General features: G+C 41.2%; 1 protein-coding gene across 16 annotated transcripts in view; it reads left to right on the top strand.

Annotated features, from left to right (window-relative positions):
• Positions 1 to 27,710, top strand: part of LONRF3 (LON peptidase N-terminal domain and ring finger 3) — a 194,318-nt gene that overhangs the window by 120,404 nt on the left and 46,204 nt on the right. For 13 of the 16 annotated variants that reach the window (XM_070502781.1, XM_070502772.1, XM_070502774.1 and 10 more), the window contains 6 exons: positions 11,571 to 11,685; positions 13,893 to 14,014; positions 15,932 to 16,090; positions 16,771 to 16,933; positions 18,222 to 18,371; positions 21,360 to 26,472. In XM_070502781.1, coding sequence (XP_070358882.1) covers positions 11,571 to 11,685; positions 13,893 to 14,014; positions 15,932 to 16,090; positions 16,771 to 16,933; positions 18,222 to 18,371; positions 21,360 to 21,515 — 865 coding nt within the window. In that variant the 3' untranslated portion in view covers positions 21,516 to 26,472. Of the gene's footprint in view, positions 1 to 11,570; positions 11,686 to 13,892; positions 14,015 to 15,931; positions 16,091 to 16,770; positions 16,934 to 18,221; positions 18,372 to 21,359; positions 26,473 to 27,710 lie in introns of those variants that run through there. The other 3 variants (XM_070502770.1, XM_070502771.1, XM_070502769.1) reach the window with 2 other exon arrangements.

Genomic DNA, 27,710 nt, shown 5'->3' on the forward strand with positions numbered 1-27,710 from the left:
TTTCTTCTGGACCAGAGTTTCTTTAACTTTAGGTCCATGGACCCCTGAGGAGGTTCTATGAATGGATTCTAATAGATCTATGAATTCCCTGAAGTTGTGTGTAAAAGTGTGTGTGTATGTGTGTGTTTCCAGGACAAAGTCCACAGCTTTCAGTAGATTCCCAAGTGTGTCTTTTTTCCAAAAGAGCATAAAAGGAAGCTGAAATGTTTGCACAAAAGTTGTTAAGATAGTTGACCCAGGAGAAGAGATGTCAAGAAAAAGTTTTGGTCCACCACATAGTGGGATCCATCCACGGAGGATCCTCAGATGTTTTCTTGCCCTTGACAAGCACATATGTCTTCCATATCAATCACATGTGTTTGTATTTGGAATAACTTTTCTTGTCATCTGGATGAAAATGAGTGAGGCAGCTGTTACCTGAACATGTATTTCTTCTTTCTCTTAAAAAAAATTAGAGTTGTCAGATTTACTCATAAGCTCTGCCAGACCTGATAACGAACAGTTCGACAGAATGTAGCAGCTCTCCAAGAAGGCCTTCCAGATGCTGTTGGGAGTTTTAGTTGCAGTGGGCAAGGGTGGGATGGGCTATATAACCAGTGCCCTTTTACCACCTCCCTCTCCCCTCTCACGACAAAGTGGCAGGTGGGTCATGCCAGAGCCAACGTATGAGATAGAGAAACTGCTTGCAAGCAGAGAAATGGACCTCCGCAGGTAACGCCGTTGTGGCTCTGAGCCTGTGATGTGAGCCGTGGTCTTTCAGATGTCAGACCTTGGTTGACTTGATTCAACTGGCTCAGAAAACCCAGGTCTTTGGTGTATTTATCCACTTTAACACTCCTCCAACATCCAGGGGACACAAAGGCAAACACACAGACCCATCCTGTTTGTGTTTTCCCTGAGGACTAAGAGTCCTGAGATTGAAGTTCTTTTGTTCCCTTTCCTCTGCTCTCTCTCTTTTATCTTCTTTGTCCCTGATCTCAACAGGGGGTTTCAGAGAAGGGTTAGAAATTTGGTCCAAGAAATAAACACCAAGAGGATAAGACCCCCTTCTAGTTTTCTCACTCTGAGTTTAAAAGCCATCATTTCTCTTATCCTGCCCCTCTGTTCTAAGTGAGACTTCAAAACGAAAACTCATTGTTGCCTGGAGTAGCTTTTGTGTGGGCTGGTGAGTTATGGGGAGACTCTAGCTGCTTTCTGGTGCAAAGAAACCTGCCAAGTCCACAGAGCATTTCTGAGCTCGAGGCTCTTAAAACTGTAGCCCTTGGTCAGAAGCATGTAGTTCCCCTTCCAACAGGATTTGTCTGTAGGTCAGAAATCAGATGTTGACAGAGGCTATTTCATATACATGCTTTAGCTTGAATGTTTGCAGTCTTGAAAAAGTTCCTCTTTCCACTTCTCTAGTGTTTTCCTTCTTTTTATTGTTGTTAAGGTTATTATCAGGTTGTGTTATGACCCTCATGTGTCTTTTGGGGAGAGGGTCTAAGGGTTGAGATATTTTCAAACAATCTGCCGGGTCATGAAACTAGACATTTGTACCTCCTGTGCAAGTTTCCAGAATGAAGTCCAGTCCCGTGGTGCCACATTGGTAGAAGACAAGTTAGAGTGTGAAGCTACCCATTCTGAGTCTAGAGAGAAAATCAGGAGCAGCTTATACATTTCACAGGGAAAAGAGTGGAAAGAGTGAATGGAACAATCATTGAAGGGTGCGTTCATGAGGAACTTTCCAGTCTCCAAGTCTCCCTTGCTGGAATAGGAAAGCTCTGCTCATGGAAGATGCTCCCTGATTCCAACACCTCAGAACTCTGCCCCTCAGTCTTTAGTGACTGCAAATCCTCCCTTGAGATTTACCTGATATGGATACCCTAACCATTGGGGGGCCACCTCTGCGGCTACTGTGGAGCAGCACCTTTAGGGTGACAAGGATATTTGGAGATGTGGAGCAAGAATGTTTGATATTTGAACCACTTACCTGGTGGCCCAGTGACCTCTTTGTCAATTGAACGAAAAGCTTTATATTTAACCTACTTTTAGCTACTCAAGTAGCTGGGTGTTAAGGAGTCGGTTCACTCTCTCCCTCTCTCTTCCTCCCTCTCCCCATCCCCCTCCTTCCTTCTCATCCTCTCTTTGCTCTCATTTGAGAGCAGCAAAAGAACACAATACAAGGATGTAACTGGTGGGAAAAGATCGCTATTTCCAAACAAGACAAACGTTTTATCCCAGCTGACATCGAAGTGAAAGCATGTATTATTACTGTTGTTTACTCCATCACTGTGACAATGTAAAATGCTTTCTGGTGAGAAAATTTGGCCCTCCTCTGATTTATAAATGCCTCCCCGAAACTGTTTTCTGAAATTATTGCCTAAAGTGGTAAATAAATGGGAGAAGAATTTGAGTATATATCTATTTCCAGCTCTATCTATATATATAGAATTCTCTCTCTGTCTCTTTGGGGCAGAAGAAGAGGGGAGGGAGGGAGACCGAGAGGAAGGGAGAAAGGTGTGTGTGAGTATGTGCATCTACATGTAGATGGATGATGTCTAGATAGAGATGTACATACAGTCTTGGCTGTGTCATACAGTGGAGAAGGAAGATGGGCTTGGGAATCAGATATGACTTTATATCCCAAGCCCTGCTACTTACTAGCTAGCTGTGTGACCTTGGGCGAGTTATTTAACCTGCCTGAGTCTTCATTTCCTCAAAAGTAAAATGGAGGGGCCGACCCCGTGGCCAAGTGGTTGAGATAAAATGCTTCGGTGGCCCAGGGTTTCACCAGTTCGGATCCTGGGCGTGGACATGTTACCGCTCGTCAGGCCACACTGAGGCGGCATCCCACATAGCAGAGCCAGAAGGACCCACAACTAAAATATACAACTATGTACCGGGGCCTTTGGGGAGAAGAATAAAAAAAAAAAGAAAAAGATTGACAAAAGTTGTTGGCTCAGGTGCCAATCTTTAAAAATAAAAAACAGCTAATCATAATCACCACCTGTTAATAAAGTTAATTTATATGAAAAAAGGTATTACACACACCCAGGATAGCAAGAGAAATATACTTGTTCCATCTGTTCCCAGTCCCTTTATTCCATCAGCCTCTGGAGTAGCAGAGTAGCCCTGAATATAGAAGTGAATTCAGTATTGAAAGGTGATATATTCTAAGCATCTGAACCTTGAATTATTTTTTATCAAATTATTATCAAAGTAATAATTATGCAGCCTCTGTGGCAGCATTCTTGTTTGTGACCACTCAGATCAAAGGCATTTCAATCCTAGCTCTTGCTAAGAGCTGCTATATCCTTTTGTGTCTGTTTCATTCATCTGCTCATTAAATGTCAATATTTGTTGCAATGAATTAGGGAGCTATATCATTGTTATTTTATGTAGATTACATTCTTGAATGAACAAAAGCCCAATTTGAAATTCTCAGGAAAAATAGTTTTGCAGATACAGATTCATCAAACATCTTCATCATTAGCATTATCGAACAATGTATAAAACTCTTTCAGATTCATAGGACTCAGATTACTGAGGAAATGAGATTCTGGTTTGGCTACTCTATTGTAGTTAGATCACAGTAGTGGTTCTAAAATTAGCCTGCAAATCACACTTCTATTTTTTCGTTTTCTTGAGTTCATATTCTATTTTTTTTGAGGAAGATTAGCCCTGAGCTAACATCTGCTGCCAATCCTCCTCTTTTTGCTGAGGAAGACTGGCCCTGAGCTAACATCTGTGCCCATCTTCCTCTACGCCTGCCACAGCATGACTTGACAAGTGATGCATAGGTCTGCCCCTAGGATCTGAACCGATGAACCCAGGGCCGCTGATGGGGAATGTGCACACTTAACCGGGGTGCCACCAGGCTGGCCCCTGAGGTTATATTCTTTATAATATTGTGTGATTTTGGGTATACATTGTTATATATCAGTTTCTGTATAGATTACATTGTGCTCACCACCAATAATCTAGTTTTTATCCATCACCATACACGTGTGCCCCTTTATCCCTTTCGTCCACCCCCCAACCTCCTTCCCCTCTGGTAACCACTAATCTGTTCTCTTTATCCATGTGTTTATCTTCCACATATGAGTGAAGTCATGCAGTGTTTGTCTCTCTCTGTCTTATTTCACTTAACATCATACCCTCAAGGTCCATCCATGCTATTGCAAACGGCACGATTTTGTCTTTTTTAGGGCTGAGTAGTATTCCAGTATATATATATACTGCATCTTCTTTATCCATTCATCAGTTGATGGGCACTTGAGTTGCTTCCACTTCTTGGCTATAGTGAATAATGCTGCAGTGAACATAGGGGTGCATAAGTCTCTTTGAATTGTTGATTTCAAGTTCTTTAGATAAATACCCAGTAGAGGGATAGCTGGATTTTATGGTATTTCTATTTTTAATTTTTTGAGAAATCTCCATACTGTTTTCCACAGTGGCTGCCCCAGTTTACATTTCCGCCAGCAGTGTATGAGCATTCCCTTTTCTCCACATCCTCTCCAACATTTGTTGTTTTTTGTCTTGGTGATTATAGCCATCCTGACCAGTGTAAGGTGGTATCTCATTGTAATTTCTATTTGCATTTCCCTAATAATTAGTGATGTTGGACATTTGTTCATGTGCCTGTTGGCCATCTATGAATCTTCTTTGGAAAAACGTTCATATCCTCTGCCCATTTTTTTTGCATCTTTTTTTTATTGAGGTTATGATAGTTTACAACATTGTGACATTTCAGTTGTACGTTATTATTAGTCATCTTATAGGTGTGCCACTTAACCCTTTGTGCCCACCCCACTTCCCACTGGTAACCACTAAATAGTTCTCTTTGTTCACGTGTTTTTTTATCTTGCACATGTGAGTGGAATCATACAGTGTTTGTCTTTCTCTGTCTGGCTTATTTCACTTAACGTAATACCTTCAAGGTCCATCCATGTTGATGCGAATGGGACGATTTTGTCATTTTTTATGGCTGAGTAGTATATATACCATATCTTCTTTATCCAGTCATCAGTTGTTGCTCTGCCCATTTTTTGATTGAGTTGTTTGTTCTTCTGTTGTTGAGTTGTATGAGTTCTTTACATATTTTGGAATTTAACCGCTTCTTGGATGTATGATTTGCAAATATTTTCTCCCTGTTAGTGAGTTGTCTGTTTTGTTCCTGGTTTCCTTTGCTTTGCAGAAGTTCTTTCGTTTGAGGTAGTCCCATTTGTTTAGTTTTTCTGTTGTTTCCCTTGCCTGAGTAGACATGGTATTCAAAAAGATGCTGCTAAGACCGATGTCAAAGAGTGTACAGCCTATGTTTTCTTCTAGGAGTTTTATTGTTTCAGGTCTTACATTCAAGTCTTTAATCCATTTTGAGTTAATTTTTGTGTATGGTATAAGATAATGGTCTACTTTCATTTTTCTGCATGTGGCTGTCCAGTTTTCCCAGCACCATTTATTGAAGAGACTTTCCTTTCTCCATTGTATGTTCTTGGCTCCTTTGCCCAAGATTAGCTGTCCATAGATGTGTGGTTTTATTTCTGGGACTTCAGTTCTGTTCCATTGATCTGTGTGTCTGTTTTTGTACCAGTTCCATGCTGTTTTAATTACTATAGCCTTATAGTATATTTTGAAGTCAGAGATTGTGATGCCTCCAGCTTTGTTCTTTTTCCTCAGGATTGCTTTGGCTATTTGGGGTCTTTAGTTCCATATGAATTTTAGGATTCTTTGTTCTATTTTTGTGAAGAGTGTCATTGGGATTCTGATTGGAATTACATTGAGTCTGCAGATTGCTTTAGGTCGTATGTACATTTTAACTATGTTTATTCTTCCAATCCATAAGCATGGGATATCTTTCTGTTTCTTTATGTCTTCTTCAATTTCTCTCAATAATGTCTTATAGTTTTCAGTGTATAGGTCTTTCACCTCCTTGATTAAGTTTATTCCTAGATATTTTATTGTTTTTGTTGTGATTGGAAATAGGATTGTTTTCTTGACTTCTCTTTCTGCTAGTTCGTTATTAGAGTATAGAAATGCAACTGATTTTTTAAGTTGATTTTGTACCCTGCAACTTTGCTGTAGTTGTTGATTATTTCTAATAGTTTTCTCATGTATTCTTTAGGGGTTTCTATATAGAATCATTACATCTACAGACAGCAAGAGTTTTGCTTCTTCCTTTCCAATTTGGATACTTTTTATTTCTTTTTTTGCCTAATTGCTCTGGCCCAAACCTCCAGTATTATGTTGAATAGGAATGGTGAGAGTGAGCACCCTTGTCTTGTTTTAGTTCTCAGAGGGATGGCTTTCAGTTTTTCACCATTAAGTATGACGTTGGCTGTGGGCTTGTCATATGTGGCCTTTATTATGCTGAGGTACTTTCCTTCTATACCCATTTTATTGAGAGTTTTTATAATAAATGGATGTTGGATCTTGTCAAATGCTTTCTCTTTGTCTATTGAGATGATCATGTGGGTTTTATTCCTCATTTTGTTAATGTGGTGTATCACATTGATTGATTTGCGGATGTTGAACCATCCCTGCGTCCCTTGTATAAACCCCACTTGATCATGGTATACGATCCTTTCAATGTATTGCTGTATTTGGTTTGACAATATTTTGTTGAGGATTTTTGCATCTATTTTCATCAGTGATATTGGCCTGTAATTTTCCTTCTTTGTGTTGTCCTTGTCTGTTTTTGGGATCAGGGGTCATGTTGGCCTCATAGAATGAGGTAGGAAGCATTCCATCTTCTTCAATTTTGGGGAATAGTTGAGAAGGATATGTATTAAATCTTCTTTGAATGTTTGGTAGAATTCTGTAGAGAAGCCATCTGGCCCTGGACTTTTGTTTTTAGGGAGGTTTTTGATTACTGTTTCCATCTCTTTACTTGTGATTGGTCTATTCAGATTCTCTATTTCATCTTGCTTCACTTTTTGGAGGTTATATAAGTCTAAGAATTTAACCATTTCTTCTAGGTTATCCAATTTGTTGGCATATAGTTTTTCATAGTATTTTCTCATAATCCCTTGTTTTTCTGTGGTATCCATTGTAATTTCTCCTCTTTCATTTTTTATTTTATTTATTTGAGCCTTCTCTCTTTTTTTTATTAATGAGTCAGGCTAAGAGTTGTCAACTTTTTTTATCTTCTCAAAGAATCAGCTCTTAGTTTCATCAATCCTTTCTATAGTCTTTTTAGTCTCTATTTCATTTATTTCTGTTCTAATTTTCATTCTTTTCCCTCCTTCTGCTGACTTTGGGATTTGTTTGTTCTTCTTTTTCTAGTTCCATTAGGTGTAGTTTAAGATTACTTGAGGTAGGCCCATATTGCTGTAAATTTCCTTCTTAGTACTGCTTTTGCTGCATCCCATAAGAGGTGGTATGTTGTGTTTTCATTTTCATTTGTCTCCAGGTATCTTTTTATTTCTCCTTTGATTTCTTCAGTGATCCAATGCTTGTTCAGTAGCATGTTGTTTGGTCTCCACATACTTGTGACTTTCCAAGCCTTTTTCTTGTAGTTCATTTCTAGTTTCATAGCATTGTGGTCAGAAAAGATGCTTGCTATGATTTCAATCTTCTTAAATTTATTGAGGCTTGCCTTGTTTCCTGACGTATGATCTATCTTTGAGAATGTTCCATGTGCACTTGAGAAGAATACGTATTCTGCTGTTTTGGGATGGGATGTTCTATATCTATCCATTAAGTCCATCTGGTCTTGTATTTCATTTAAGGCCACTGTTTCCTTGTTGACTTTCTGTCTACATGATCTATCCCTTGATGTGAGTGGGGAGTTGATTATTGTGTTGCTGTTAATTTTTCCCTTTGGGTGCGTTAATAGTTGCTTTATATACTTTGGTGCTCCTGTGTTAGTTGCATATATATCTGTAAGTGTTATGTCCTCTTGGTGGAAAGTCCCTTTTATCATTATATACTGCCCCTCTTTGTCTCTCATTGTCTTTGTTATCTTGAAGTCTGCTTCTGCAAATCATGCTTTTGAAAAACATTTTAAATTGTGAAATATACACAGTGGAAAAGCACATAAAAATATAAATATATTCTCTTAACACAATATTGTAAAAAGGATACTCACACAGTTTTCTCAGTTCAAGAAATAAAACATTGCCAGGATCCCAGAAGCCACCCACATGCTACATTCAAATCACGAGTCCCTTCCCCTCCCCCTGATATCACCATCTTGACTTTTATCTCCTTTTTTTAAAAAATAATTTTACCACCCAAGTATGCATCTCTAAATGGTGTAATTTAGTTTTGCCTATTTAAAAAAACACCTTTATATAAATTGAATTATCCAGAATGTATTCTTTTGTTCTGACTTCTTTTCCTCAGTATTAAGAGTTATCTGTGTTATTGCATGTAGGTAAAGGTTGTTCATTTTCATTAGTGTATAGTGTCCCATTGTATGAATCTACCACAATTTATTTATCAGTTCTGTTATAGATGGATATTTGGGTTGTTTCTAGTTTGGGGATATTATGGACAGTGTTGCTATGAACAGTTTTTATGTGTGCTGGGGCATATAAATCTTTGCCTATTTTCGATTGGGTTATCTCTTTTTCTTACTGACTTATAGGAGCTCTATGTATAGTCTAGAGACAAGTCCTTAGTTAGTCATGTGTGCTGCAAATACCTTCTCCCACTCTGTGGCTTGCCTTTTGCTCTCTTAATGGCATCTTTCGATGAACTTAGAAGTTCTTAGTTTTAATGCAGTAAAAATGATCAATCTTTTCATTTACAGTTAGTGTTTTTGTGTGTGTCTTATTAAACAAATCTTTTTTTTACCTTGAGGTCATAAAGATATTATATTTCATCTTCTAAAAGCTTTACTGTTTGCCTTTCACATTTATTTTTATAGCCCACATGGAATTGATTTTTGTGTATGGTGTGAGAGACAGTCCAACTTCACTCCCCTCTATGGATGGCCAACCATCCCAAATAGCATTTATTGAGAGTGCTATTTGTGTATTGAAAATCCTCACTCTGCTTTGAAGTGCCACATTTGTCATAAATCAAGAATCTGGATCTGGGTCAATTTCTTGGCTTTCTCTTCTATTCCACGGGTCTCTTTGTTCTTGTGCTAGTCCTACACTGTTTTAATGGCTACAGCTCTATGATATGTTCTGATGTCTGGTAGAGCAAGTTCTCTCACACTGCCGCTCTTCAGAAGCGTCTTGGCTCTTCTTGGCCCTTTGCCCTGCCTTATAAAGTTTAGAAATCAATTTGTCAAGTTCCACAAAAACAAACAAACAAGTGAAATAACCCATTGGGATTTTTATTGGGACTTATTTTAGGTCTTCTTTATTCTCTTTCAATGGAGCATTTACAGTTTTTTCCAATAGAGGTCTCATGCATGTTTTGTTAGATTTATTCCTGGGTACTCGATTTTTAAAAGCAGCTGTAAATGTCCTCTTTTAAAAAATGTGTTTTCTCATGTTTGTTGCTGGTATATGGAACTACAATTGTATGTGTGTGTATGTATACTTACCTAGAAGCCTTGCTAATTCTAGCAATTCCTATTAATTCTAATAATTATTCTGTAGATTTGTTTTTATATTTTCTAAGTTCATCAGCATATGATTTGTGACTAATGACAGATTTGTTTTTTTCTTTCCAATTCTCACTTTTGTTTATTTTTCTTGCCTTTGTGCACCAGTTAGGACCTCCGTCATAAAGAATTTTTTGAAAATTAATTTTACCTTTTGGCCAACTTAACTAAAATTTATTAATTCTGTTAAATTAACTGCTTTTTAAACAGGATTATAACATTCAAAAAGTAGAACAAAGCGAATGTATGTAAAGTCTCTCTCCTATTCCAGACCTTCATTGGCTTGTGCAAAATCGCAAATCTCTGCCCCTCCCCTTGACCTGCTGAATCTCAGACTTTATCCACGGGGGCCTCACTGTGTCTATGTTTTTAAAGCTTGACAGGTGACTCTGATAATTAGGTTTGGCGACAACACAGAGGATTCGCCTATGCAGAGATTAGTAGGATTGTGTAATACAGTGATTCTCAACCCTGCCTGCACATTAAAACCACCTGAGGAGCTTTACAAGCTCTTGATAACTGGCCTTTACCCTAGACCAACTGATCTGAATCTCTGCAGGTGTGGTCCCAGGCACATGTCGTTTTTCAAAGTTCCCCAGGTGATGAGGGTGGTGGGGTGGGGAGGAGCAGGAGGGTGGGCTTATGAAGGGGCATAGGAGACGTTTGAGGGTGACGGGTATATTCACGATCTTGATTGTGGAGATGGTTTCATACGTGAGTACATATGTTAAAACTTATAAAATTTTACACTTTAAGTATGTGCAGTGTGTCACATGTCAATTATACATCAATAAAGCTGTTTAAAGAAAATGCCCCCCAGGTGATTCTCACACACAGCAATGGTTGAGAATCATTGTTCTACTAGAAAGAGCACATGACTGGAAGTGGAAGTTGCATAGACTGTCATCTGCCAAGGGTTGGCTGGCACATGGAGATAAGCAACTTCATCCCCTCTGGACCTCAGTTTGATTCTGGTTGGTGGGTTCAATTTTTTCTCAGGCACTTTTCAGCCTTGACGTTTTGATTCTTCTGCTCAGCCTGGCAGTGTGGGCTAGGCTGCTGGTGCACCTCCTGGCCACACGAGGGGGCTGTGCAGCTGACGGCCTCTTCCTCTCAACTGAACATTCTCGTGATGTCAAAATAGGCTGGTCAGGCGTCTTTCCCTTCTTTCTGCCCTCTTGGTGAGTGCGAGCCCCACTTATGAACCATCATCTTCAGCTGCCCCCACCAAGTGGTCCTGCTGCAGGTGAGCCTTTCTTTAAGCAAAGTAAATCCATGAATCTCTGAAGGTATAGGACAGCTTTTTAAAAGATCCCCAGATTGCTTTGAAAATATCCAGCTCCTGCAAAGCAATTAAAATAGGATCTAATGACGTATGTGTATATGTATGTGTCTGTCTGTCTATCTATCAGTAAGCACATTAACCATGTTACTATACTCTTCCTAGGAAAATGATCCATCCTTATAAAAGGCAGTTATATGTTTGTTACAGGTGCAGTTTCGAGATCCTTCAGGCAGTAAACATTGCTTAGGTGAAAAATGGAATCAAGGTTAGCAAACAGCTATGTAATGTGATATAAAGTACTTAATGGGTAAATGTGTGAGAGTGTGTGTGTTTATCTGTGTGTTTATCTATCTGTTTACATATACTCAGGTGAACAGGTTGGCTAAATATTTTAGAATGGAATCTATTCAGACACTGGGCATTAATCTTTATTTTTCTGGGATCTGACCGGGAAAAAAAATCTGGATGCTTCAGAAGAGACTGACTAGAACTAATGTTACAAAATTATCTAGCTAAGTCCTAAACTTTAATAAATGCATTATTTTAAAATCCAGCTCAGAAATAAAAATCAAATGCTTTTCTGAGGTGCAACAACAACAGGGATTTTTTTAAAAAGGAAAGAAATTCCCCCCCCCCAAACACACACAGAATTTTCCAATAGTATTATAAAATCTTAACATTGAGTAGCTCTGTCTTTTATTTTTGGTCTTATTGCAGTTTTCTTCCATTTTGATTCCTAAATTCCAGATTGTTCTATGAGCCAGTCACAACACCTTGTGGACACACATTTTGCTTAAAATGCCTTGAAAGATGCCTAGATCACAACGCCAAGTGTCCACTGTGCAAAGATGGTCTTTCACAGGTAAAAGATTATTTCTTTCTTCATTGGGTTAGCTGATTTGTAATTGATTTACTAAGACCGTGTCCTCTTGGATCCCAAACCTCTGCATTGTGCTGGGGCAAAATAACCCTTCAGGCCATCTATGGATTTCTCCTGTCTTATAGCCATCTGTCCCCTCTCCACAAAGTCCTTCAGGAAAATGAGGCAACATTTAGCTTTTTATGAACTAAATTGGTAGTGAAATTAATTTGTGTTGGAAACAAAAATATTAAATTGAGGATAAACATGGATTCTGGTTCTAATCCCATCATGGTGCCTGATTCACTATTATCTTGGGTGAATCTTTTGTCCTCTCTGGGCTTGGACTAGATGAGCTCTGATGTTCCCCTATCATCAATGTTTATTCCATAATTTGAAGAGATCACTCCCAAGTCCCCAGAAAAACCTTGCAGACCTTCAATGTGGTCCTTGTCCCAACCCTCAGGAGTCACTGTACTTATTAGCAAATACTTGGCTACTTGAAAAGCTCTGGGGCTTCCAGGCCCTCTAAAAATGAATCCCACAAACTGCCACCTTTGTTTTTCAAGTGGACCTGATGGAATTTCCTACAGCACAAGAAGACTCAGGAATCTATCTTATTTTTCCTCCCTTATGGACCTGTGTGCCACATTTTACAATCAGTATTAATGTTCCTTGACCTCTGTCATCCTTGAGGAGGGGTTGCAGATACAAGACTATCTTTAGGTGAAGTCACATGTTAAGCTTTCCCAACACCCCAACATTTAAACTAAGGGAATGGCATGAAATAATCATACAGGATAACGCTGAGGATGTGTATTGCATTGGGGGGAGGGTCAATGTCATACTTTGCTTAGGTAAAGGGGTGAGATTTACTGGCCTGATTGTAGGTGAGAAGCTCATAGTCCTTATACTTAAATGATATATGTGTTGCGGTAACACTGCAACATTCAGATAAGCAGAAGAAAGAAGAAGAAAAATCTACCCATATGCTCATCACTTGGAGAAAACCACCATTAACGTTTTAGTATGTGCCTTTTCTGGGTTTTCGTTTCAGCATCAGCAGAGGAGTCACCTCCTTCTTGGATTGGCTACCTTCTGAGTCATTGCTTTTCCCCAAGGGCTGGAACTGGGCAAAGCAGTTGATTCTCCTTCAGCCAGGCATTGGCAGTGGCTGATAAGGCATCCTAGAGGCAGATGCTGTGGGGTCCCAGACTCGGACTAGAAGAGATTCTCATCTATATCTGTATATTCACAAAGGGTCACACTTACACCATTTTCCAGATAGATAAATATCTTATTCCAGTCACGTTCACTGCAGAATAGACAGACATAGCCCGACTGGGAAAGGAAACGTTGTCTGAAGCCAGCCATTTTATACTCAGGAGCTCCCCCTGCTGGGTCCGTGTGGGTAGTTTCCATAGCAAGGAATTCTCTGCAGATGTTTTAATTCCCATCGTCTGGTTCACGTCGTTAAATACCCACTACTTACAGATCCCTGGATGTGCATGGGGGAGGGGTGTTTGGGAGGAGAGTAATAGTGGCACCTGAGCCTGAATTTGGTTCAGAAATCATGGTTTATAACAGAATTTCAGTGATACCTAGATGGTATATTAAAAAAACAAATAGACAAACAAAATCATTAGCATTTAGCTGGTTTTTTTAAAAACACTAAAGTTAGAGCAGAAAAAAATATTTAGACTTGCAATGTCCAGAAGCCAAGCATCGGAGTTGGGGTGGGGGTGGGGCAGGGCAGCAAAGGATCAGTGATTGAAAATTGCCTTTTAGTCCCCTAAACCTTTTGACCACTGATTTTCAGCATATTCCAGATGGAGACCATTTCTGTGAACTTGTAAACACAATAATCAGAAAAAAGAAAGGGAGGGATTCCCCCCCTTTTTTTTTTTAACAAGAACATGGTCTCAATTTCAGTGTTTTAGGAAAGCTATGAGATTTTTAAAACTTCAATGTAGGTCTTTTTCCCTTGTTAAAATATTTTTTTCTAATTATAAAAGTAATCTATTGTGTGTGTTTCTTTTAAAAACTCTGACATCCAAAGAATACATACATTATGATAATATCAGCTGCTAATGTTTGGGTCCAAATTACTCCAATATATGGGTCGTTTGACTATTTTACTGATTCCATCAGAAGTGATTTGCGTTTTTCCGAAGACTGCATAGTATCTAATTGCTTTATTCCTCATATAGTGCTTGGCATCAAGAAAATACAGCAAAAATGTGATAATGGAAGAGCTAATAGCTAAATTCCTTCCAGAAGAACTCAAGGAACGAAGGAGGCTTTATGAAGAGGAAATGGAAGAACTTTCTAAGTATGTATATGCATGTTTCTATTTTCATTTCCACTCATACTAGCTCATAAAGCTGAATATGCACATTTCTTCCTAACTCCTCATTCCGTGATATCACATTGGTAGCTTGTAATTGGCCGTGGTGAGAGTATTTACACCACGGAAATCAGCAAATGCTGTAAACTGGGATTTCTTCTTCCTGGAGAGCCATTGTTCACTATTTGCCAGCACACCACTGAAGAAGCATAAGCCAAATCACTGACCAGCTCACATCTTGGCACTAGTAACTGGGTGTCGCTGGCAGAAGTAAATTGGAGTAGCTTAATCAGGGGAACTTAGGAAGTATACACAAGACTATTTTCAAGTACTTAAGCAGGTGCTATGAGGTTAAGAACTTTGGTGTCGGCCAGACCTGGGCTTAAGACCCTGTTCTGCCACAAAGTGAGTATACTTCACAACTCTAGGCAAGTCACTTAACTTCTCTGGGCCTCGGTTTCCTCATCTGTAGCTTGGGAATAATAATAGTTCTTACCTCATGGCCTTGTTATAAAGATCAAATGGGCTAGTGCATAGGAAGCACTTACAAGTGGTAATAGTAAGAATGCTGCTTGTTATATGCTTCCTCTGCTGTGCACAGGTACTGTGAGCCGTGAAGCGTAGGGATGGAGATAGAAGTAGGACTCCAGGCTCTCTGCCTGGCTGGAAGAACAGCTCACGTAGCAGAAAAAGCAGGAGGCAATCACTAATTTCTGCCTCTCATACTGCCGCCCTCCCGCCTCCCCATCCCCAGTGGAATCCTCATAGCATCCTGGGGGCGAGGTTCCCAATGGCAAAAGCTGTCTTGGTTTTATGCCCACCCTGTAGAGAACTTTTCTAAATTGCCACCAGATTGGCTGAATGTGCCTCTCACTTTAAATAACATGTTTTCCTGGGAAGCTAGAAATGAAATCCGTTTTTCTCATAGACTTATATTAAATCTACTCAGGGCATCTTTATCTTTACCTCTAATTCTTAAGTTCACCTTCAGTCTCTTGGAGCCCTCCTCTCAGATATTATTTAATGTCTTATTAATGAACACTGGAATATACTAGATGGATTTCTATTTAAAGGAATCCTAAACTTAATCCTTTTGAGAGTTGGGCAGATCATCTTATATCTTCTATCAGTAGGTTTAGGTTCAGATGTTCCTATATTAGATTTACTAGACAAATAAGAGAACAGTGATTCAGGAGGAGCTGGCCCCATTGGTGGTTGCCCATCAGGCTGTGTGTCTGAATCTTCGTGGGTACTTGTTGAAGGGCAGACACCTGGGTCCTGATTCCAGAGCAAGTGCGCCAGTGTCCCTGGGGGTACTGCAGCTCAGGTGTCTAGATTTAAGGGCCCCTGGTGATTCTGACACAGAGGAGTGTTTGAGCATCACTGAGCTGGATTACTCTTGCCTCTCTGTTGCTCCCTCCTCCTCCCAATTGGGCCTGCCATGCAGTTCTTCTGGGGGCTTTGCAAATTTGAGATGCTCACGGGGACCTTGCAGAGATTTCCCCACCATCCCTCTGGAGAGCTAGGTCGACTTTTACCACGAGTACCCTTCCCCATACTGCCGGCAAGACACCCAAAGAGATTGTTTTGAGTGGAAAGCAGGAAAGAAAGAAAAAATTTGAAGCATAACTATCACCCCAACGTTAAGGTACTAGAGAACTTCTTTAGCCAAATTAGAATGTGTGGAGTGGCAATTTTAATCTCTTAGCCCTTAGGCTAACCTCTGTACCAGAGAATGAGACTCAGCCCACAGCATCAGTTGCATTTCATTATTTCTTATCAGCTCTCAAAACTTGATGTCTCCTTGCCCTCCTGTGGGGGAACCACATGGTGATGTTTGACCAGCCTTTCTGTGTTCTGCTCCGTTGCTCTGAGATCCGTGTCATTTGCTCTTCCTGACAGCTTAAATAAGAATGTGCCGATTTTTGTGTGTACTATGGCCTATCCCACCGTTCCTTGTCCCCTGCACATCTTTGAGCCTTGTTACCGTCTGATGATTCGTAGATGCATTGAGACAGGCACAAGACAGTTCGGCATGTGCCTTGGTGATCCTGTCAAAGGGTAAGTGAGGAGCTATGTGAGTAAAGGGAGGTTGAGTGGAGAGGGTTTTTGTTTTACTTTGGGGTCCTCCCAGGAGATGAGGAGGCACAGCTCCTGAGCTCTTGACATTTAGCCAGCTCATGACCCTGAGCATTTGTAAGGAACAGGGTCCCTCTGGCCCCTAGTTTAGATGTGAGAGGCTGCCTATTTAAAGGAACAGGATTAATATTTTGTTAAATGGGTGGTATATACTGTAAAACTTGTTTGGTAAGAGTATGGGCCCTAGAGTCAACTGCCTTGGTTCATATTCTGGCTCCAGCCTTGGAGCGAGTTTGTCTTTGGGCAAGTTACTTACCCTTTCTGTGACTCAGTTTCCTTATCTGCAAAGTGGGTACAGTAATAGCACCTACCTCGTTGGGTTTATTGGGAGGATTGGTGTGTTCATAACGAACACAAAGCACTGAGCACAGTACCTAGAACGTAGTCTGTGATCAATAAATGGCAGCAGTTCTACTAATACATTAAGATTTTTTTCTTGCACAGGCACTGCCTGTTGTGTAGTTGTAGCTGTAGTACCTGGGATAGGCAAATAGGCAGAAGTCCCTCGAGGCGCAGCTTGGGGTTACAGAAATGGCTGGGGGCCAGGCCAGGGAAAGAACTCATCAAGAATTTACTTTCTTGACTCCGTTCCCAATAAACAGGTTTGCGGAATATGGCTGCATCCTAGAGATCAGAAACGTTCAATTCTTTGCCGATGGCCGCTCAGTGGTCGACAGCATAGGCAAGAGGCGCTTCAAGGTCCTCCATCAGGGTCAGCGGGATGGTTACAACACAGCCGACATTGAATACATTGAAGACCAAAAGGTGAGGGTGGCCATTGCCAAGAATCTCAAAGCCAGGCTATCCCTGTAGCTTGGCAGACAAAGATGGTTGCGAAAGGATTTCTCAGCACTGTTGGGGGCCTTGGGATTTCTCACCAAATTGCTGCGGCAATGTTGAATGCTGCTGGTTTGCTGTTTGGTTGTGGAATGGCGATGAGAGTGCCCAGTGGCCTGGCTCTCCCTGCTTAGTTGCTGAGTTGTATTCATGCATAAGAAGTGCCAAAACAGAGGCGGGCCCCGTGGCCACGTGGTTAAGTGCTCACGCTCCGCTTCAGCGGCCCAGGGTTTCACCAGTTCTGATCCTGGGCGTGGACATGGCACCGCTCCTCAGGCCACGCTGAGGCAGCGTCCCACATAGCACAACCAGAAGGACCTACAACTAGAATATGCAACTATGTACTGGGGGGCTCTGGGGAGAAGAAGGAAAAAAAGATTGGCAACGGATGTTAGCTCAGGGCCAATCTTTAAAAAAATTAAAAAGGAAGAAGAAAGAAATGCTAAGCCAGACCAACCCTGGGCCCATTCAGCCTAGGAGTTAGGTCTCTGTTGGTGATGCCAAGGGATAGATCTGGAGCAGGGTCTACACATATGTATTTTATTTACCGGTTTATTTACATTTTAAAACTTTTGAGATAATTGTAGATTCACACTCACATTTGTATTTTTAAATGTGCAAGCCGGATAAGAGCCATTCCCAATAATCCATCATCCCGTAGGGCAGAAAGATGACATGTCCAGTTACTCCTTAGTTTTCTGGACTAATGAGAAGAGGAGGTAAATAATCCCACGTTCATTTATATTTACCTTCACTATATAGTACAAGATTAATAAATAGCTAATCAACGAATAAGTGTATTTGACTTGAAAGATAGAGTTACACACTGAGACACAGACACGTTTGTGTCTCTTCCTAGTGAGCAATGGGAAAGCAGATGTAAAAAATGAAAAGGACAGAGGTATAAACCGGCATAACCTAGTTTAACAGCATGCCTCCACTCAGGCCAGTTTCAATCTCTGGTTTTCTGTATGTCTTACTGTTTCAGCTAATTTATCCAGCTGAACTTTTCTCCTTTCTCCATCCTCAGCAGTATTTACACACAGTCCATCATCTGGCTGAGAAGCCTTTCTCATACCACACAGGAGAATGCCAGATGGGTGAGCATTTCCGTAGAGAGACAGGATGGATGCTCAAAGAGAGTCAGGTGTCAAAAGGGGCTCTAGGAGTGATGGAGAAGGTACAAAATGCTTCACTTCCACTTTGATACTTTCAGGTTCAAGGAGAGGATTGTGCTGAGCTCATGGGATTACATAACTGTGTCTATGAGCAAGCAGCATCGTGGTTTCATTCACTCAAGTCATCCCTGAAGAGTCGGATACTCAATCACTTTGGTCCAATGCCAGAGAAAGATGCTGACCCCCAGGTATATAAAAATGTCTCTTTGTAGTCAGTTGCCACCACCAGATGAGAGAGCCTGGGGTTTGTGATTAGATGGGCGTGTGGTTGCCATCCAGCAAATCAAGTGTAAAGAGGGGAGATGCATCCAAGCTGGTATCATTTGGCTGGGCAGTGGGCATCATGGGTAAGACCAAAAGTATCCCAGGTCAGAACTGGAGTGACTAAAGGAAAGCAGTAGGAACTTGGCTCCAAGACAGGTTTTGAGAAATAAGTCTGGTGAGAGTGGGAACACAGACACCATCAGCAGAAGAACCTTCAGTGGGAATCCATATTCACAGCATGGTAATGGTGACGAGATTCATGCACAGGCCAGGCTTAAGAGAAGGGTATCCTGGGAGCTAAGACCAAAGGCAGCCACTTACAGGAAGCTTCATAACCCTCTCCCCCGCCTTGCTTTAGGACCTAGGAGGCAGGGCCAGCTACCTTCCAGGATTCTAACTGCAAGACCACAGAAACTTTTTACCCTCAGCTCCCTCAGTGTGCAGCCCTGCAGATCTATACCTTTGTCAGTGTCCTCATCAGGGGTGAGCAAGTTTTCCTGAGAAAACTGACTCAATCTTTAAATTTACCTCGGCTGAGTTATACCAGAAAGCAGTTCATTAGAGGGTACTGGACCAGTCTGTTTCCTGGGGAGACAGGTCCATTCGAGAGATCAAGCTGCAGATCAGAAGCTCTCTAGGAAAGTGGAGATAGTGAAGTTTTACCAAGCTTTTCTTGTCTGGTATAAATCAGGGAATACTCTCTTTCTAGGGCAAGGCTGGAGATCTCCTAGTGAAATATTTCCCCACTGTCACCTTTCTCACATTCCGAGCTGGTGCTCCTATATCATCATCTCCATAACTCTTTCAGTTCTTTACTTACACGCATTCCTGATTCTGTCACAGTAGTAAAATAGAACATGTATATTCTGACTTCCCTGCCAAAAGACTGGCCTACTTACCCCTCTAGCTGTGTGACCTTGGGTAAGTTCCTTCCCCTTTCTCAACTTTTCTTCCATCTCTGAAAGGAGGGTCGTAGATGAGGAGATCTCTGAAGTCCCCTCTTCTTCTTGCATTCTGAGGCTGTAAAACACCAGTCTGTTTCCTAACGGGCTGAAGTGTCTTGCTTTCTCCAGACCACGAAGGTGGCTCCTTTCCCCCATGCAAAGGCATTGTGAGTGTCGAGGGAGAAAGGCCAGTTAGCGCTTCCCAATGATCCAGCTCCTGGCTCTGGGCCACCGTGACTGAGGACTACAGCAGAGCTCTGAGCAAGCTCATGATCAAGCTTAACGTTCCCTTTCACCTTCTGGAAAGCATTTTCCCCCAGTCAGGAAGAAGATGGCAATCAGCAATGATAACAGCATCTTCCACAAGAGAAAACACAGATACCACAGACTGATTCATAATGGATCAGTGACACAGAAAGCTGAAATCTTGGGTTTCAGTTCCTTTCTTATTAGGACTGTTGTCATATCACTTTGGCAGCAGCAGCAAAAAAAAACCCCAAAACAAAAAAACCCATCCAGTTTGATCCAGTCAATGCTGCAGCCCCAGTGGTCCCATTAATAAGAATGTTCTAAGCCTCGGGAGGAGTTTTCTAAGAAACATCCACAAGTAGTAACATCAGCTTAAATATCTTTGTTAGTGACCCTGGGAAAGAAAGTTCAGAATATGTCAATCTGATGTTCAGAACTGATACTAGAAGGGAAAGCATGTTACAGATTGCAGTGAGAGATGAAAAAGAATCCGAAGGAAGCTAGAGGGACAGAGAAGCAAAGGGGGCAGTGAGGAGTGGGAGAGAATCAGATGAATCAATTTGGAGGCAAATAATCCCACGTGTAGGTGGTGTGACCAGAATGTGGTTCTCCACAGTCCTAAAGGCAACCTTCTGAAAGTTGTAGGCAGAAAGCTCACTTGGGGCTTGGTAGGAAATAAGTTACCAGTGTCCAAAATGTGTGCCTGGGAAGCTGCTTACAAAGAGAAATTTGGTGAAGGATTTATGTCAAATGGGAAAGTCTTTATTAAAAGGGAACCTGGGGACAGAATACATTTCTAACGTGAATGTGTTTTCTAGTTGGAATTTTTGCAAAGTGAGATTGCTGTGCATTGGGCTGTGAATGCCCAATGTGGGCTGTGAATCACAGGCTTTTGTTTTAGGGGAGAAGCTAGCTGTGGCCCTATATAGTGACATGGCACACGTGGACTATGTTGCCTTCAGCCAGAAGCAGGAAAATGAAGGGAGTTAAGAGACATGCAAAACCTGGGGGTCGTGGGAATCAAAGGCCCACATGTTCTGTGCATCAGTCCAAAGGACCTAAACAGAATCTAGGAAGTGGAAGAGACTAAGTAGTGGACAGTCCAGCTTATAAAATCACACTGGCCAGGAAGTGTAGTGTATCTGCTAGGATATTGGTTTATTTGCTTTAACTACTTTAACCATTTCCATTTGCTTTAACAAAAATAACTATAGCTTAAACAAGATAGAAGCTGTAAGTCCTAGAGGGTTAGGGCAGCTCTGTTCCATGAGGTCATTCAGACACCTGGTCTCCTTCAACACAAAGCTCTACCATCCTTTGAATGTTGCCCTCGTCCTCCTGATTGAAGTAGGCTGATCATCACGATGTCCATGTTCTAGCTTTGGGAAAGGGAGAGAAAGAGGAAGGCAGAGGGCACATGTTCCTTTCCCAGGGTGTGACTCAGAAGTTACACATATCACTTCTCTTTACATCTCCTTAGCCAGAACTTTGTCTCATGGCCTCATCTACCGCAAAGGAGGCTGAGAAATGCGGTCTTTTTTAGTGGGTGGCTATATGCCCAGCTAAGACAAGGGAGAAATAGATATGGGGGCAATTAGCAGTCTGTGCCACACACAGAAGCAGTTCCACCTGGGATGTTTACCTTGTGGCTTTGGAAACCTGCAGACTGACATCACTTCCATGGGAATAGGATGAACCCGTTGTGTTTCTCTGTTGCAGATGAACCCAAATGGTCCAGCCTGGTGCTGGTGGACGTTAGCGGTTCTTCCGTTGGAGAGCCGAGCTCAGCTCCCCTTCCTAGCAATGAAGTCCTTAAAGGATAGACTGAATGGTATTCGGCGTGTCCTGGCCTTTATATCCCGAAACCAAAACTAGTGAGAGAGGATTGCTGAAGAGGAGCTCCCTCCCTCCCCACTGCCCTAGGGGAGTCGTCTTGTAAATATATCTAATTGCAATAACATCTTAACAGACAGAAGTATCAAACAGGCGTTACCTTGCTGTTGATCGCAGAGAGAATTGATAGAAAGACCAAAAGAACGTGACCTGTTTGAAACTTTCTGTCTTAAGATGCTTCTTGACATGCTGCACAACTCCATGCACAGCAGAGGTGTTTAAGAGCCCAGAAAAAAAAAAATTTTTTGATTTTGACATAAAATTTTCTGAAAATTTAAAGTGGTTTTGCTTTAATTTTCTTTCTTTCATAGGAGAATGACTTGTGTGGTTGAAATGTGAAGCAAAGATACTAATAATGTGGCTGTGTTATTTCACTGACTTGAGGTCTCATTCCAAATGGTTCAGGTTTTATATAGCATTGTGTAAAATAATGTTCATACTTCTTTCTGTTTTAATAATTTATTTTTTGCACTACTGTATCCTTTGTTTTTCTACGTGTATGTTTGTAACTATTTAAGTGTACGTTACTGAAAAGTCGGTTGCTTTATTTATTGATGTGGTTTACCATGTACCTAGGGGGAAGTAACAATACTAGAAACGTGCCATTTTTGCTTTAACCATTTTTTACTACCTAGGGTCCCAGTTCTTGAAGCGTTTTTGTATCTATCCAATTGGATGCTTAAAGGAAGTTCGGAATCATGCTAAGATCCTCTATCTTCAGAGATTCCATTTTGTTTTCATTTTGAACTCAACAATATAAAATACTTCAGGAATTTGTCATAGATTATGGAATAAGCCAGGGTAAAGTAAAATAATCCATTTTCTATGTGCTATACAGAGCAAGGCTGAAGGAATTATTTTTCTGGAATGAAGAGATGAATCAGAGGAGTGTCTTTTATTACAATCTATTGTAGGCATTTATTTCAGCAATCTAATTATAAGTGTATCTGATTTCTCCCCAGTGCAATTAGGAATGGCATTTTTAGGCAGGATAATATTTAACTCTTCAGAGGGAATGCTTTATCAATTTGGCGTGTCACAGCCATGCCCAACTAGCCTCCATACCCCACCCCTTCTGAGGGTTCTGAGGGTCGTGACCTGGCTGGCATGTGCGGAAACACTTGATGAAAGACTGTTCATTATTAAAAGTGTGAGGAAGCTAGACAGGGCAGAAGCCTTTATAAAAAAAACAAAGCTATGTTTTTGGTTCTTAAATCTTTTTGAAGGAATCAACTAGTCCACGATTTTATCTGAGCACCGCCTTTCCTCCTAGTGGCAATGGGCCAAAGATTTCAGTATAGGGAAGAATGGTGGCTAAAGAGGGGAGAGTGAACCCTGGTTCAGCTTGCTTAGTGCTGGTTTGATTCCTTTAGTGCCAGGAGAGCCTGAAAAATACCGTGAGTACGGAACTGTTATAATGACAGAGTGGAAAGGTTAGGGCAGGGAAGAAGTGAATCATGCCATTCGTACCTTCACGCAAATTCTAGCCAACCCCCCCCCCCCCCCAACCTCCGTGAGATACTGGGCAGCTGCAGTGCGTTATTCCTCTTGCAGCCCATCCACTCTGTTAAGGTGAGAAGTTAATGCCTCAAGTCATCAGTCTGACTTCTTCCATCATCACCTGTAGCCAGAAAAAGAAAAGGGAAAATGAGATGATCCAGGCAACATAAAAGAGATTCATCTAAGCAGAAACCAAATGACCTTTTCTGTGCTTTCTTAATGGATGCTGTGTCGTCAGAGCGTTATGTTAGCAGGTTTGATGTTTGGAGCCAGACTGGGCCGTTGGAGAATGGAAGTGTAGGCGTGGGTACTGCCCAAGCAAACTCTAACAGGCTCAGGGAGCAGGAAGTTAAAAGCTCTTTCTCCTACTTCGTGCCCAGCCATGTGGTCATAACACAGTCCTAGTACCATAGTTTCCTATTATCTAGTGTAAATGCAACAAAGAAAAGCGTCATAAGCTTCTCCACTTGCTGGATGTGTTACTTTTGTGATTTAACTTTTTCTGAGCCCCAGTTTCCTCATCTAGCATATGGTAGTGATAAATAGGGTTGTTATAACATTAAATGAGGTAATATATGTAAATCACTTAGCACAGTGCCTAGCACATGGGAGACATTCAACAAATAATAACTATGATTAGATTATTCATAGTTAGGGAATATCATCAGGGGCCTGTATTTGCATAAAACACTGCCTTTATACACAATACCCATTTCCAACCCCTTTAAATTTGGCTGGGGAAATCCACAGCACTGATTTTTGGACCATAACTTGATGCTTTACAGGTAATTCCTTTTGGAGTCAAGTCTGCTTGGGAAAGTGAAAAGATGGGAGGACAAATGAGGATCAGAGATAAGGGAGAATTCTGTGCCAGCCACCTTTTCCTGTTTCAGTAGGGCCAAAAAGCAGTGTTGTTTGGAGGTCTGGAATTTCTGATGTACTGGGAGCCTTGCGTTCCAGCTCCTTTAGGATGACCAGCTCGTCAGTCCCTGCTCCCCAAAGTGTACTGAGAATCTCAGCCACGCCAGGGTGAGCGGAGTTTACGGTGTACGACCTTTGTGTTTAGTTCATGGTATTTCTTTATGTTGCCCCAACAAAAGCGTGTCGAGAACCTACTGTGTACCACTTACTGAGCCTGGCGATTTCAGATACGTGAGCTGATGAAATTCTTTCTTTTTTCCATCAACGCTGTGAGGGCAGTTCTCATCCCCATAGTATGGATGAGAGAGCTGAGGCTCTGCAGTGTTCAGTACTTTGCCCAGGTAACACAGCCAGCCAGTAGATAGCCAAGCTTGATTTGGAACCCGTTACTTTGCAGATTTTTAACATTTTAAATTGTTTGTGTTACACATAATTTTATGAAACAGACATGGCAATCAAGTCACAAAAGCGTCCCAGAAGTTCACCATAAGAAGTTGCGGGTTAAGTAAAATTAGGTTACCTGATGCATCCCTACTTAATCTAGGTAGAAAGGGAAGTTTGATTTTTTAAGTAAAATTCCACATCATAGGATGCTTCACATTGATGAGTGAGTACCAAACTCCCGCAGCTAGAGGTCTTGGCTAGGCAGAATTGCACTTTACTCTCAGCAGCCTAGATGTGCCTTTGGGTTATTGTGCAGCAAGCTTTTGTTTCAGTAGCCGTGGGAGGCACAATGCAAGGCTAAGCCTTGGCTTTCTTTGGGGTGTACTTGAACGGGGTGATCAGTTGGACATGACCATTTCACTGCTTGTAAATTGATTTTGCTGCGAAGCTTGGGAATGAAGAGTATAGAGAGAAAAGACAGAAAGCTAAATCTAGGCCAGAAGGCCAAGACTTCCCCCTTGGTAGATAGTGCCATTTATTTGGTTAGTTTTCCTATCGTCATGACTCACCTGGTCTTTTCCTAGTAGGTTATTTTCTGTGTGTGTGTATATGTGTATATGTATATATATATATGTACGTGTGTGTGTATGTATGTATATGTGTGTATATATTAGGTACCAAGCAGACATTATGCCTTTCTGCTATGTACTGTACTACTGCTGCTAGCTAATAACCAGCAAAATGTAGAAAATGGAAAATGATAAAACTAATTTTCTGTAGACAACTTGGAGAAAAGTGTGCTTGCCCCTTACTTAGCAGAGTAGAGAACTGATTATTTCAACAATTTGCCTTTTCTGAAGGCCAACTGCTTCTAGCCCTGTGCTGCTCAGCAGCACGGGGCTAGCCAAGTCACTGCAGTTGTGGCACTTCCAGCTCTGCCTGTGGAGCTGGCCTGGCCTCAGGTCATCCCCTGTGACTGGCTGTTGGAACAGTGGAGCTCCTGAGGCTGGTTCACAGTGCCCAGAGGTCTCTTACCATCAACAGATGGCTTACCGTTGATAGACTGGAATCCACTGGGGCCTGTGTTCCCCAGCGCCAACTCCATTTCCAAGATGGAAGTTTTATTCAGGGACTCACTGCTTGAGTTCCTGACCTGTTGACTTTGCATCCATTTCTGTTTGCCAAGGCAGAATCATAGCAGAGGTGTGTCATAAAGATGCAAATGGAAGGTAGCCCAAATGATGGAAAAGGACAGATTTTTCAGCTCATTCTTGGATTTGAAGAATGAGGTTTTGATTTATGATCGAAGACAGTTCTGAAAAGCAGCTGGCTGCGTGGGCTGCAGTCTGTAGCCCTTCCTGAGTACAGAGAGAAAGAGGGAAAAGGAGCCATGTAAAATGTATTCATTTAGTTCCTCCTAGAATGATAGCTTCCACTGTCAACTATTTAATAATCTGGGTTATGCACATCCAGAGGTGAAATGAAGATATTTTCACTTACAAATGGGTATTTTCAAATGCTCTAAGTTAACCTTGAGAGAGAAGTGCCTGTAATCTCCGTTCCTGGTGTCATTCTAAAGCTTTTGCTTGTGACTCTGTAGCCGTTTAAAAATTTGTTGCAGCAAATGTGATTAACAAGTTTACAAAGCAATATTGTAGCTTAATGCATTGTTTTAAAAGTTGCTTAACATTTATCTATTGACAAAGCAACAAGAATAAACAACAACAAAATAAAAGGAGAGCAAATAGGTCAATGTGGCATCATAGGCTTATCTTAGATAAACTAGTTCCATCATTTTATACAGTCCTCAGTAATGCCAGGATTAAACTATCAAGCAAGCCATTTCAACAGTGGCAAATGTGTTTGTCTGTTTGTTAGTTATTCCAGTTGTTTGTTAAGCAGCCATTTCACTCTTGCACTGTAATGAACCGAAAGGGGAATTAAGATAATGCTTTTGTTTTTTCCATATTGCTATTCAACTACCTCTGTATGCTTGGTTTCTCTTTAGGGTTTTCTTTCCTCCAAATCTGTACAGAAGAAAAATTTCAGCTCATCTATGTTGTAATAACAATGTGATATAGACAGTCTCTGTGAAAGCTGTTTGTTCATTAAAAAAAAGTTTCCTGTTGTCTCACTTTGTATCTAACAAAATTCTACCCACAACCTTAGGGCAAGAATTTCCCAAATAACTTCAGGATCATTTTGTTGGAAGCTGAAGAGAAAGGAAAGCTATTGGAACATCTAGTTTGTTTTTGTTCCTATTGGTTGTAATACATTTGACCAGATGATCTTTCAGGGAAAGAGACCTGCACTCAGACAGTAAGCTCTTATGTATGGCATAGTGAGGCAGGTGTGAACTGGTTAATGTGACTGATGTGTTCTGAAACCTGGCCATAAATTAATTGTTTTAAAAATGCACCAGAAAAGCTTGTTATTTAAAGAATTACGTTGAAGCATTTTGCCAATCATACGCCCCTAGTTTATTTGTAAATCCATTCATATGTTGGGTTTGCCTAAAGGAGAACACACTACTTAGTCTGTTTTCTTTGGCATTTTTATAAAATGGTCATTAAAGCAAATTACATGTTTTTATTTCAATTAAACCGTTTCTCAGCAATAGGCCACAGCTAAGGCCCAAAGCATGAACCTTTTGACAGGAAAACTGGTAAAATTGACTGGGACAATAAGCAATATTGACCGAGCTGACTCCGGCAAGAGAGCTTCAGCAACATCACATCTTCTTTACAGTACTGATTTTAGTCTCAGGCCATTGATGACGTCGTACAAGTTCTATTTTACCACTGAAGAAAAAAACACATATGGAGTGGGACAATTAAAAAAAATGAAATGATAAAAAATTCCACTTGGGCCTGACCTTGTTCTTTGTAACACAATCTTTTGGGCAATTGAGAAAAATCAGAACTCCTGCCCCACTAGGCCCCAGAGGAAATGCTTGACTCTGCCCTTCCGTGCCCAGTCTGCCACTCTCCGGTTCCCATGAGATAGAGTACGCTCTGGCCAAAGGCACAATCCTCCTTCTAAGGCAGTTCTTCTGCCCAGAATGCCTGCCTGACTCTCTCTGGAGAACTGGGCTGAATCATCTCTTAAGAAAGTCTTGTTTGCAGTTGTCCTCTAGGCCTTGAGCAAAGCCAAAGCCAACACTTTCTGCTTCCTCTCCTCTGGGATCCACCCTGGCTCCTTTGAGTCCTCCAGGGTCAAAGATACCTTCCTAGAAGGAACTCCCAGTCTCAAAATGAGATAGGAGCAAGAAAAGGGAAGGAGAAATGCCCTAGACCCGCCGGCTCCCAGATGTTTAAACTTTGCCTTCCTCCCTTATGATTTCTTCACTCCCGGGAGACTGAGGTGGGATGG

The sequence above is a fragment of the Equus asinus genome, chromosome X (assembly GCF_041296235.1).
Source record: "Equus asinus isolate D_3611 breed Donkey chromosome X, EquAss-T2T_v2, whole genome shotgun sequence".
Taxonomy (NCBI): Eukaryota; Metazoa; Chordata; class Mammalia; order Perissodactyla; family Equidae; genus Equus; species Equus asinus.